We start from the raw sequence: 12,392 nt of genomic DNA, 5'->3' as shown, positions 1-12,392 counted from the left end.
TCGCTTTTGTCAGAAACACACGTCTTGCACGGTTTCAGGCGGTTCATACCTCCCTGAGGGCCCGTCCATTGAACCCCTTAGACCTGAGGCTGAGAAACTGCTTCAGCTCTCTCCAGGGCGCTCAGGCCCAGGGGTATGGTTATGGGAGGCGCAGAGAAGCAGGTCCCAAGAGAAGGGGCCCACCGACTTTGAGGTCCATTCCCTCCCACCCGTACCTCCCCTTTGCCCTGACTCTCCCTGCCCAGCCCCACCCCCAGGGCCAGGGGCCAAGGGGCCTGTGTGCAGGCACGAGCACCTGCAAAGCCCTGGAAGGCAAGCTCACACGTGCTCCTGGACCCTAGCCAGCAGGCTCCCTCATAGAAAGGCCGCCGCCCCTGCACTTCTCCCTCTCACTCCTCCCCTTACTCCGCCCCTCCCTCACAAGGAGCTCCTCCCTCACGGGGCTCCTCCCCTCAGTACGCCCCTCCTTCACGGGGACCTCCTCCCCCCGCCCCTCCCCCACGGGGTCCCTTCCTCGCAGTGCTCCTCCTCTCACTCCTCCACGTGGAGACGCAGCCACTTCACTCAGCAGCAGCGGCTTGGGCTCCGTGGAAACCTGACTGCTTCCTCTGCTGCTCTCTTCCCGCAGTCTTGGGGCTAGCACCACACTTTCCCTCCCCCAACCCTGCCCCCCAACCCCTGGTGGAGTTTCTCCTCTCACAGGATCCTGAAGGCAGCTCCCAGCCTGTGTCTCATACCCACAGAGACCCTTTTCTCTTCTGGGTCTGGGGAGCAGCTGGGGGCCCTGGGTTCAATTCCCATCTGAACAGGCTGGGCTTTGGGGGACAGCTCCCCTCTGAAAAGCAGCCAGGATTCCAGCGTACTCAGAGGGCACGTGGGGCAGGGCCAGGGTGGGTGTGGACAGTGACCTGGGGAGTCTGTCTTTACTCTGTAGTCAGTGTCCCCCTCCACTCCCCTCCTGTGGCAGACCCCTGCCAAGAAACCCGCGGGTGCGTTGCCCACAAGGGACGGGTCTGCTCCCCGGGGCCGAGCGGGGTACCTCCTGTACAGTGAGTTCTGTGCCTCCACGACTAGGTCAGTTTCCCGTCACTGCTGAAACAAATGTCCACGGACGTCGTGGCTTAAAACAACACGTACTTTATTCTCTTACGATTCCGGCGGTCAGAATTCCAAGGACAGTCTCCCGGGGCTAAAGTCAAAGTGTCAGCAGGGCCCTGGTTCCCTCGGGAAGCTCTGAAGGGAGATTCCATTTCCTTGCCTTTTCTAGCTTCTGTGGGTGCCTGCCTTCCTCAGCTCTGACCCCTTCCCGCTGTATCTCCCACTTCCTCTCTGACCTCCTGCGATCCTTGTGACTACATGAAGCCCACCGGGCTAACCCGGGAGGGTCGCCTGGTCCACAGATCATCCATGTAATGACATCTACAAAGTCCCTTTGCCCGATAAAGTAATGTCCACAGGCTCCTGGGATAAGAACGCGGACATCTCGGGGGGCCACCATTCAGCCTACTACAACCGGGCTGCAGAATGGACCACCTCCCCCTCCCAATGTTTTGACGACTGGGAGAAAAGGCTGGGGCTTTTCTGCTTTGGGTTCCACAGGGTCCTTCCTAACCTTGTATTTTTAGGGTCTAGGCTTCACCGACCCTCCCTTCCAACCAGAGAGATGCACTGCAATGGCTCCTTGAAAGTCAGGCGACAAGTCTAAATCTAAATGCTGGTGAGGGGTGTGGGCCAGCCAAGAAGCCCCCCAAGGGTTCTTAAGCCCGCACCCTGCTGGCTGCAATAAGCCCCTGGCCGGGAAGGGACACAGAGAAGGGTCTGGGGCCTGCCGAGGGTGCCGGGGAGGCCACGAGACAAGTGAGGCTGGCTAGGACGGTGCACGTCGGCCAGAGCTGAGGTGTGGCTGCAGTGCTGTGGGAGCAGAGGGAGAAGCTGGGGGCTGTGGTCCCGGCCCCCAGAGATGGTACAGGCCGTGGCTGGGAGCGGCTCTGAAGTTGGTGAGAGAGATCTCTGCCCCGCAGCATCTGGGGGCAAGGGCCTCACCAGATTACGTGCAGCTCCAAGTCCCAGGCATTGGGCTTTTTCTTGGTACTGAGAGAGCGGTGGGGGCAGGGGCGGGGCAGCGGCAGAGCGGAAGCCGGGGAGCCTCTCTTGCTACCTCTTCTCCATGTTCTGCATCTGCAAGCTGAGGGACGTGAAGCTGGCCAGGAGGTCGGTCACTTCATCCACCTGTGGGACAAAACCAAGGCTCTGTCACAGGTGCCATGACAGGCCCAGGTGTCTCGGCCCCCAGATCTCCACCCCAGGCCATAGACATGGAGGGTAGGCATGGTCTGTCCTCCCAGGGCACGGGGCGGCTTCCCGTGCTGACTACGGAGCAGCTGTCCGATCGGTAGTCCTTGACTCCAGGTACTGTCAGACTGCCCCGGAGACGAGAGCCACGAGTAGCTTCAAAGGAAGTCGACAGACGCTTGGAGGTCCACAGTGGGCTGCAACTCCACAGCCGTGGCCCTGCTCCACATGAGTGGCTGGCTGTGTCGCACCAGAGAGGGACTGGCGCCGAGGCTCCTGCCAGGCGCCGGGCCTGGCCCTGCAGCTGCCGCTCACCTGCTCTTTGGTGCTCGTCATCTGGAGGCGGGTGCAGAGGTCGTCCAGCCGCTCCCGCTGCTCGTGCCGCCCCAGGTGCTCCAGGTACTCCCTCAGCATCTGGATGATCTGGAACAAGGGGCTGGGCTGAGCTGCTCGGTTCTACCTAGGCGGCCCAGAGAGAGCTGCCGGTGGAGCAGATGCCAAACGGGGTCAGTGTGAAGCCCCCAGGAGCCCTCGTGCTGGCGGCAGGCGTGTCTGTGGTTAGGGCAGCGCCTGCCCAGGGCTTGTCTGCTGCCGGTGGCTCAGCACAAGGGGCACTCACCTGCTTCACCTCCAGCCGCACAGCCTCCAGGCACTGGGAGTGGCCTTCCTGTAGGATGTTCAGCTTCGACTTGGCCAGGTGCAGGGGCGTGCGGCCAGCTCGGTCCAGGGCATCCACGCGGGACCCTGCACGAGCAGGCCGAGGTAAGCCCACGGGGCGTGAGGGCAAGAGAGGAGGGCAAAGGGGAAGGAAGCACATACCTCCTCGTAGCAGGGTAGTGATGACAGGGACGTGGTTGGTGCAGGCCGCTGAGGAAGGAGAACAGAGACTTGAGAGTCCAGGCCACCAGGACTTGTCCCTGCCTGCCCGCGGAGGGAGCAGGACTGTGACTCTCAAGTGTGCCCGCTCCAGGTCCCACCTCCAGAGACTGCATCACCAAGGCAGCCATGGGGTGGGTCCAACTCCCTCCCTGTACAGCTGGGGAGACTGAGGCTGCGAGATGGGACCTGCCTCACCGTGAGCCATGGTGTGGAGCAGCCACAGGCTGCAGGTCTCACCTTCCCTAGCAGAGCCCTGCTGAGCCACTGAGGTTGCTAAAGCAGCTATGCTCGGGGCATGGCCACCTGGTAACCAAAGGCAAAGGCCAGGGGACACAGCCTGGGGCGAGTGCAGCCCCCGGGGGCTTGGGTTCTCCCCAGATGCTAGGAAATCCTGCTGGGAGTTTGCAGGGCCCCGGGCTCTCCATCAGAGAGCCCAGCCGTGCGGCAAAGCAGCGGGCACTGGTGGCTTCTCAGGCACTTACCCAGGTGCAGTGGCGTGTTCCCCAGCCCATCTCGCTGGTTGGGATCAGCCCCGTGGTCCAGGAGTAGCTGCACTGGAAACAGGAAAACCCACGAGGAGTTGTTGGAGGGCTTCTACGGACTGGATCCTAACCCCCACCTGTAAGCTAGCTAAAGAGGCTTCCGCAAAGTGTGGGACACTGAAAGCAACATGGTTCTCCATGTTGTTTTGTTCATTCATTCGTTCGTTCGTTTATTCATTCACTTACTCCCTCACTCACAGGGTTCATGTGTAGGACTCTGAGGGCCAGGGACCGAGGATTCCGGGAGGGCCTTCTGACCTACGCAGGACTATGAAAGGACAGAGATTCTAAGGGTTAAAGTAAGTTCTTTCAACAGCGGTGGCTGCTAGTAAAGGCTCTCAAGGACACTTTCTGCTCTTTCCACAGCCAAGTGCCATAGTGGAAATTAGGCCAATAGCTGATGCTGACCATCCCCCTCCCTGAGTGTCTATGCCACCTCCGGGGTGGGCTGCAGTGACCCAGAGAGATGTGCAGGCAGACTAACACATATGACGAGGCCGGGCTAAGAAGCACACTCTGTACAGAAACGAATGAGAGACGTCTCATAGACCTACATGTGAAAGCTCTAAGTCCGGCTTGTAGAAGAAAACCTTGTGATAGGGAAAGATTTCTTAAATAGGTCACAGAAATGCTACCCATAAAAAAGAGAAAAGATGGATACACTGGATTCATTAAAAATAAGAGCTTGGGTTGATCAAAAGACACCACTCAGAGAACAAGAAGGAAGATCAGAAAAGTTAAGTCATTTATATTTGATAAGTGATTTGTATCCAGAATATGTAAAGAATTTCTACAAATCAATAATAATAATAAAAAAACCAACCAGGCAGCTTGTTTTAAAACGCGGACAAAAGACTTGAACAGGAACTTCACAAAAGAGGATAAAAAAATGGCCAATATGTACAAAACAGGCTACAAAAATGGTCAATATATACATGCTCAACATTCATGGCCACCAGAGAAACGCAAATGAAAGAATGGCTAGAATGCCAGAATGGCTAAAATTAAAAAGAGACAACACCAAGCATCAGCAAGGCTGTGGAGAAATGTGGAACTCCTACACCGCTGGTGGGAGTGTATATTGGGACAGCCGCCGGGGGCGACAGTGTGGAAGTACGTACTAAAGCTCATGTACGTGTCCCCTGGTGAGCCAGCAACTCCTTGCCTGCGACAATATCTAACACAGTTAAATGCTTATATCCAAGTCACAGGTACAAGAATGTTCCCAACAGCTGTAGTCATAAGAGCCCAAACCTGGAAACAACACAAACGTCCATCAACAGTAGAACAGGTGAACTGTGGGACAGCACACAATGAAATACCATCCAGCTTAATAAGAAAGAAGAAACTCCTGATACTGACAACATTCAGGGATGAATCTCAGGGATGTAAGTTTGAGTGAAAGAGAATACAAAAGTGCATACTCTTTGCTTGCAATTATGTGAAATTCAAAACCAGGAAAACTACTGTATGGTGAACAAGGTCTACACGGGAGTAAGGACTAGAAGGGGCATCAGGTAGGCTGCTGAGGGGCTGAAACTACTTCTTTCTTTCTTTCTCCTTTTTTTTTTTAAGTAGGCCCTACACCCAACATGGGGCTTGAACTCATGACCTTGGGATCAAGAGTCACATGCTCTACTGACTGAGCCAGCCGGGTGCTCCTGACCGATCTGGGTGGTGGTAAGGACAGTGCATACATATAGAAAGTTCACTGTGTATAAGTTATACCACACGCAAAAAGGACTTTCGAAAGGGGGAGGGAGGTCTGTCCTGCTGGTGCCCTTGGCACTGAGTAAATGTTGCCAGAATGTCTTGAAGGACTGGCCCCACCCCTGGCTGTGCAGACAGCAGATCTTCCCCCTGCGCCTCTGGAGAGATGCTCCTCAGCCTGCCCCGTTCCCTCCCGCCTGCCCAGGACTCACCGATCTGGTCGTTGCCATTGCAGGAGGCGAAGTGCAGAGCGGTGCGGCCCTTGTCATCAGCTGCACAGGGATCCGCACCATCTTCCAGAAGCTGCTGCACTGACACCACCAAGACAGAGGGGAAGGGGGACAGAGAGGCGGTGTTAGTTAAGCAGCAGCTCCTAGGGCATGAAGAGGGAAGCTCAGGGTGCTTCCAGGCAAGGCACTGATAAGGCAGGCGAGAGCTCATCCCGCCTGGATGCTGGCCTCACAGGGGACACGAAGACAAGGGCCTTGCTCTCCTGAAGGCATGTCTGAGGACCACAGATTCTGGCTGCTCAAACTCTGTGTCTAGGCATAGATCATCACAGAAGGATCTTGGCCCTCAGGGTCAGGAACTCTAGAGTCACAGAAACCCCGAGCACAGCCTTTGGCCTCACATCCATTCCAGTCGGACACAGCCGCCTGAGCTGTTGGGCAATGCTTCCTTTGCTCCTGAGGGGGGGCCCTTTGGAGTGGCCAGAGCACAGACATGGAGCCGCAGAGACTAAGTCCCAGGCTAAGCTGAGTAACAAAGAAAGGAGTACATTGCCGGTAGTGTGGGGCAGGGGAAAGAGCCGGGCTGGGAGTAGGAAGGCCTGAATTTAGGTCCCAGTTCACCAGCAAATGGGAATAATCGCCCTGCCAATCTCCAGAGCTGCTATGATGAGAATAATGGATATGAAATGCCTTCTCTGCAAAACATGGAGCCATTATAAACTGTGAGGCATTACGTGTCACATGCGTATGTCCGACTGAAATGTATAAATTGCTGCCAAACATCATTTTTTTAAAAAGATTATTTATTTATTTATTTGACAGAGAGACAGCCAGCGAGAGAGGGAACACAAGCAGGGGGAGTGGGAGAGGAAGAAGCAGGCTACCAGCCGAGGAGCCCAATGCGGGGCTCGAACCCAGAACACTGGGATCACGCCCTGAGCCAAAGGCAGACGCTTAACGACTGCGCCACCCAGGTGCCCCCAAACATCATTTTAGAGCATCCAACAGTTTAGTCTCCACCAGCAAACCTCTCAAGGACTCCAGACAAAGCCCAGAATCCCCTCTTCCTCCTTCTCCTCAGGCTCAGGTAGCCACTCTGGCTCCCGTGTCTCCTTAGGGCCCTGTTCACCCTGCTACCCGAACGTGAACACGCTGTGCCATTTTAGAGCACTGGCGTGTACACCGAGCAGCAGCCTGACCCCAGCCACCTGTCTGCTCAGCCCCTCGACCACCCAGCCAGGCACGGTGTCCATTTCACAAGCCAGGAGAAGCGTCCCGTTCTGTGAAGTGCCCCGGGTACACTCACCCGGCTACCAGGAGGCAGCACTGGGATAGAAACCCAGGCTCCTCTGGCTCCAGAACTTCCGCCTCTCCAACTAAATACAGGACTTCAGGTTTTCTGGGGTTTTGTTTTAGAAAAATAGTATCACTTTATATTCTTTGTCTCCAATTATATTGTAGGTGTTTTTTGTTTCGTTTATCTTACTTAATATCTAGGACCAAGATCGGACTTGTTCAACAACATGAATGTTGTTGACTGATTGAAGAAATGAATAAAGGTGGCAGGAAAAGGTTTATGAGAGTGGAAGAGAAAGAAGAGCTTCCGGTTAGATCAGGACATTCACCAAAAGATAGCCAGCCAAAGAGTTAAGACAAAGCTAAAAGAGTCCGTTCTCTTCTATGATTTGGGCAGTTAATAGTCTTCTTGGAAAGCACTAAAGGCAGCACCTGTCAGAAGTCATCGAAAAATGCAAACCTTTTGATGTGATAACCCCACACCTGGGAAATTATCTTAAAAATGAGAAACTGGGGCTCAGTTGGTTAAGTGCCTGACTCTTGATTTCAGCTCAGGTCATGATCTCAGGGTTGTGCGATCGAGCCCCAAGTCAGGCTCTGTGCTAAGCATGGAACCTGTTTAAGATTCTCTCTCTCCAAAAAAAAAAAAAAAAAAAAAAAAAAGATTCTCTCCCCCTTTCCTTGTGCCCTCCCCCCACCAAAAGAAAAAACCACTGTGCAAATATATGACTAGCTAAATAACTCTTGCTTTGTTCCTCTGAAGGCATAGTGGGCATCCATTACAAATTGTGGTTATAACTGGAGAATGGAATTACAACATAATTCCTGCTTTTCACCTAATAAGCTTAAAAAAAAATCATACAGCCATGTATTCATTCTGTCAATAGGGGAAAAAAGACGTTTCCCTTTTGAAAAAAACTTTTCATAGTTATGTGGGCTACAAAATTGTGTATCTGGCACAGTTTGCAAGCCCATAAAGAAAATTTCTCTGGGGGCGCCTGGGTGGCACAGCGGTTAAGCGTCTGCCTTCGGCTCAGGGCGTGATCCCGGCGTTATGGGATCGAGCCCCACATCAGGCTCTTCCGCTAGGAGCCTGCTTCTTCCTCTCCCACTCCCCCTGCTTGTGTTCCCTCTCTCGCTGGCTGTCTCTATCTCTGTCAAGTAAATAAATAAAATCTTTAAATAAATAAATAAATAAATAAATAAAAATAAAAAATAAAAAATAAAAGAAAATTTCTCTGCATAGGAAAAAGGACTAGAAGGATAGTCACCAACATACTTACAGAGATCAGTTCCTTTGCTGATTATGGATGTTTTCCTTGCATATTTCCTTCATCTCCCAAACATTTTAAATGTATGTAATTTTCACTTAAATGAAAATATATTATGATTTAACAATAGCAGGGCATCAATTTTATGTCCATTACGACTGCTCAACTGCACCAAAACCCCAACAAAGTACAGAAGGAAAAGGAAATGTGAACCGTAAGAGAAGAGGATTAAAGAGGCCAACCCCACATTCAGGGTCACCGTCAGAGTCCGGCAAGAGTCTGGTCAATCTGACAGCCGTTTAGATTTGAACATGCGTGTGTTAGAGACTCTGACTGGAACATTATAACATTTCTATCAAAACACTGAAACCACCACGTGAATACCTGACTCAAGATAAACTAGGCTTTCTGTGCAAGGGAAGTATAATTCAAATATTCTCTGGCCACACACTAGAGATAGTCAAAAGAGAACATTTATCATTTTTCCTTGAAAAGCTATCTTGGCTGCTGCTCAAATATTCCAGAATATTAAAGTTCCCGGAAAAGAGACCAAAGTGAAGAGAGTTGGAAAGCCCTCCAGTTGCCAGGCCTGCTCACTATGCTACGCCAGGCGTAAGGGAACCATTTCAAGGCCCATGGTTTAACACCCAGCCCCCCGAGGTAAATGACTTCCTCTCCACGCCGGCTGGAAACGGGCTCTCTGATCCCACGGCCCTCAAGCGATGCTCACATCTATGCTGACCGCAGCACACCACCGAAACAGAATGATGTCCACTTGAGGTAGGTGGGATCGCGGCCTCCCAGGTCTTTGTCCAAGCCTTAATCCTCAGAGTTTATTGGATATGTGACCTCATGCAGCAAAAACGACTTTGCAGATATGAATAAGGTTAGGGACCTGGAGCTAGAAAGATTATCCTGGATTCTTCAGGCCCAAACTAATCACATGAGTCCTTAAAATCAGCGTACGTTTCCCCGCGGTGTGAACCAGAGACACAGCAGCGTGAGGACTCAGTCCACTGTTGCTGACTTTGAAGATGGAGGGAGAAGACCACAAGCCAAGGAATGTGGGTGGCCCCTAGAAGCTGGACACCGCAGGGAAACAGAGTCTCCCCTAGGGCTTCCAGAAAGAAATACAGCCCTGCTGACAACACCTTGCTTTCATCGTGGTGAGACCTGTGTTGGGTTTCTGACCTCCAGAATTATGTGCTAAGAAATGTATGTTGTTAAAAAGTAATAATAAAAATTAAAAAAAAGAAAAAGAAATTTGTTTTGTTTTGAACCACGATGTTTGTGGTAATTTGTTGTAGCAGCCCTAGAAAACTAACACGTGGATAAAATTACAAGTTTTCCCCTAGAACTTGACCTTGTACTTCTGAGGCTGCTACCGCCCTGTCAGCCAATGAACGCTGGGGAGCAACAACAAAAACCCAAAATGGTGTCCTGCTGGGAGCCCTGCCCATTTCTTTCAGATGTTCTGTCACCTAAACAAGTCTGAGAACCACTGACCCAACTACCGCAAAGCCTCAGTGAGCAGTTGAAGGTGGTGGCTTTATTCAGATAGTGGCTCTGCCAGCAGTTACAGCTGACCGTTCCCAGTAACCGGAAGTTCTAAAAAGCTCCTGCTTGGCTGCTGGCTGCCAGGGATACAAAAGCAGACACTGTCCCAACATCAGGGAGCCCAGAGAGTGATGAACACTATGACATCAGGAAGTTCAGGGTGACAGAGAAGCATGGGAAGAGTAAGCATCTAAGCCGGACTTCTCTTTTGCGAGATGATTACAGTTATATTCTATATAACAATGAGCCAAGTCCGCAGGGTGAGCGGGCATACTGAATTCAAGCACTCTCTTCCCAGGAATGGGTGGCCTGGATTTTGCTTTCCCTAACCGGCCCGTGGAGCCGGACCTGCTTTGCACACTCACCTGTTTCCACATCGTTGGCATTGGCCGAGTCCCTCAGCCTCTTCAGAGCTGTGAAGAGAGGAAGAGGGTTCTAGTGAAAAACAAAATAAAGCAAAACAGTCATGACGAAGCTGACAGTGGATGGTTGCCTAGTTAATCCACCACTCACCCACAACAGCACCCAAAGGGAAAGAAAAGCACCAGGATACGAGAGACACTGGGAACAAGGAAAGACGGGAAATGTTGCAGAGCGAGTGCAAAAAACCACATTCTGTAGCAAATCCTCCAAGGCCTTTGGAGCCAGATCTTGGCTCTGCCACGTATAGTAGCTGGGGGACCTTGAGCAAGTGAGTTAACCCTCCTGGGCCTCAGGTTTATCATCTGAAGAAAAAAAAAAGTTGAGCCCTGCCCTGACAGCCCCGAGTTGTTGCAAAGACAAAATGAAATGTTTACATGGAAGCTCTGTGTGAGTCCGTCACGCGGACAATCTTATATTCTCCAAAAGAGGCCATTCCCAAATAACTTACTTAAATTTGGTAATTCCTAAGCAGAAACGTTTTTCTCCTACAATGACACTACCTCTGTATTAGAGGCTAATAGAGAACAATGTCTTTGTCATTGAAGAAATGGTGAAAATTGCAACCCAGATACATTTAATGATTCCTTACTTTTGTATGGTTTATATAGCACTTTCAAATTTTCATTTAATCTCTACAGCATGACTAAGGTACGGGTGGAATCACAGATAGTCCTAAAAGAGACACTAAAGGCCCCATTCTTAAATTTTTCAGGGCCTTGGTTTCCATGTCATCCACAACATGTGAAAGACGGTAACAGTGGACATACAAGAGCAGGGGTTTGAGTCTGGCAGACGTGGGTTCTAATTCCAGCACCGCCGCTTAACTAGCTATGTGACTTGGAGCAAGGTCTCCGAGCCTCAGTTTCCTCTTCCATATAACGGGAACAGTATCTGGATCTCATTGAGTTATTGTGAGGATTAGAAATGATCACATTCCACCCAACAGTGTTTGGCACACAACAAAGGCAGAATAATCGCTACGGAGTCATCACCTTACTTAACTCCGGCAACATCCCTGTAAAGCAAGTACTGTACTCGTTTACAGACGAGAAAACGAAGGCTGAAAGGTTCTGCAGTTGGCCTACGGCTTCAACGAGGTAGAGGAGTCCAATCCCGGTCTGCGCATTTAAACAAGTTGGTAGAACTTGGCTACATGCTCTGGCCTCCCCTGTCTGCTAATAAAAGTATTCGCCAGCACCCCACTTCTTTTTTAATCTACTAATAAACGCCTGGAGTCATGAAAAGTTTCTATTCAGGAATTACCAAGTGCTTCAACACGGTCTCTTTCACATTCGCGGTCCTTAGCCGCTCTCCATCCTGATTGCTACTGAAAGGAGCCTCAGGGGTCACTATGGGCCGGGAGCTCAGCCGCCCGAAGTCCCCGTGCTGAGAGGCCGGGGTAGGTCAGGGTCCCGGAGGGTCGGCGGAGGGCCGGCCCCGCCTCCCGCCGCGCTCCTCACCGTGCACCTCCTTGCCCGTGGGCCCGAGCCGACGGTGGGGCCTGGCGGCGCGCCTCAGCCGGCCGGCGGGGATCTTACAGCGCAGCTCATCTCGGGGCTCCGCGTCCTGCTGCCACAGGACATGGAGGTAGCGCAGCGGGGACTGGGCCCCACCGGACGCCCGGCCCGGGAGGCCCGCGCCGCCGCCCAAAGCGGACCCGAAGTCCGCGAAGGAGAAGAGGCCCTCGGGGCCCGTCAGCGGCTCCGGCGCCACGGCGCACTCGCCATCCGAGCTCGAGCGGCCCGAGCGCGGTTCGTCGTCCGCGCCCCCGGCGGCGGCTGCCATGGCAACGGCTCTGCGCGGGCCTGGCCGCCGGAGCCTCGTTCCCGACCGACCAACCGACCCGCTTCCTCCGCCCTAAGCCTCGCTGTCAGCGGGCGAGCGGGCGGGTCCCGCCTGCAACCACGGCAACCGAGCGGGGGGCGGGCTCCCGTCGCCAACAGCCAACCGGGCCTAGTTCGGGCGAGAGAATTGGTTTCCGGCAGTATGATTGACGGACAAAAAAGCCAATCACACCCCACACGCCCACGCCCTCGCCGTACGTCCCCACCGGAGCCAATAAAACAGCTAAGTTTAGGACACTCTCTGTCTCGGTCTCTCTCTCCTCCCCCCACCCATTTCCCCCACCAGGTCCTGGGAAAGATAACGGGCAGATGCTTTAACCAATCACTTTAAGATGAACTGCAGCCAAT

The 12,392-nt window shown here is 52.7% G+C and overlaps 1 protein-coding gene across 3 annotated transcripts; it reads right to left on the bottom strand.

Annotated features, from left to right (window-relative positions):
• Nucleotides 1-1,121: 1,121 nt before the first annotated feature.
• Nucleotides 1,122-12,104, bottom strand: ANKRD54 (ankyrin repeat domain 54). 3 transcript variants are annotated; one of them, XM_045779842.2, is made up of 8 exons: nucleotides 11,661-12,100; nucleotides 10,143-10,190; nucleotides 5,636-5,734; nucleotides 3,654-3,725; nucleotides 3,112-3,159; nucleotides 2,912-3,036; nucleotides 2,608-2,715; nucleotides 1,122-2,229 (listed from the first exon to the last, which is right to left on the bottom strand). In XM_045779842.2, exons 1-8 carry the CDS (start codon nucleotides 11,983-11,985, stop codon nucleotides 2,155-2,157), a joined length of 900 nt encoding a protein of 299 aa, XP_045635798.1. In that variant the 5' UTR covers nucleotides 11,986-12,100; the 3' UTR covers nucleotides 1,122-2,154. The 3 variants fall into 3 exon arrangements, with proteins under 3 accessions (XP_045635798.1, XP_045635799.1, XP_087724836.1); XM_045779843.2 differs by having other exon boundaries at nucleotides 5,636-5,729; nucleotides 11,661-11,800; XM_087868710.1 differs by having other exon boundaries at nucleotides 2,912-3,159; nucleotides 11,661-12,104.
• Nucleotides 12,105-12,392: the final 288 nt, after the last annotated feature.

This window comes from Ursus americanus, chromosome 17 (genome assembly GCF_024610735.1).
Source record: "Ursus americanus isolate L20-20 chromosome 17, mUrsAme1.1.p, whole genome shotgun sequence".
Taxonomy (NCBI): Eukaryota; Metazoa; Chordata; class Mammalia; order Carnivora; family Ursidae; genus Ursus; species Ursus americanus.
This window is presented reverse-complemented; position numbering and strand designations above follow the sequence as displayed.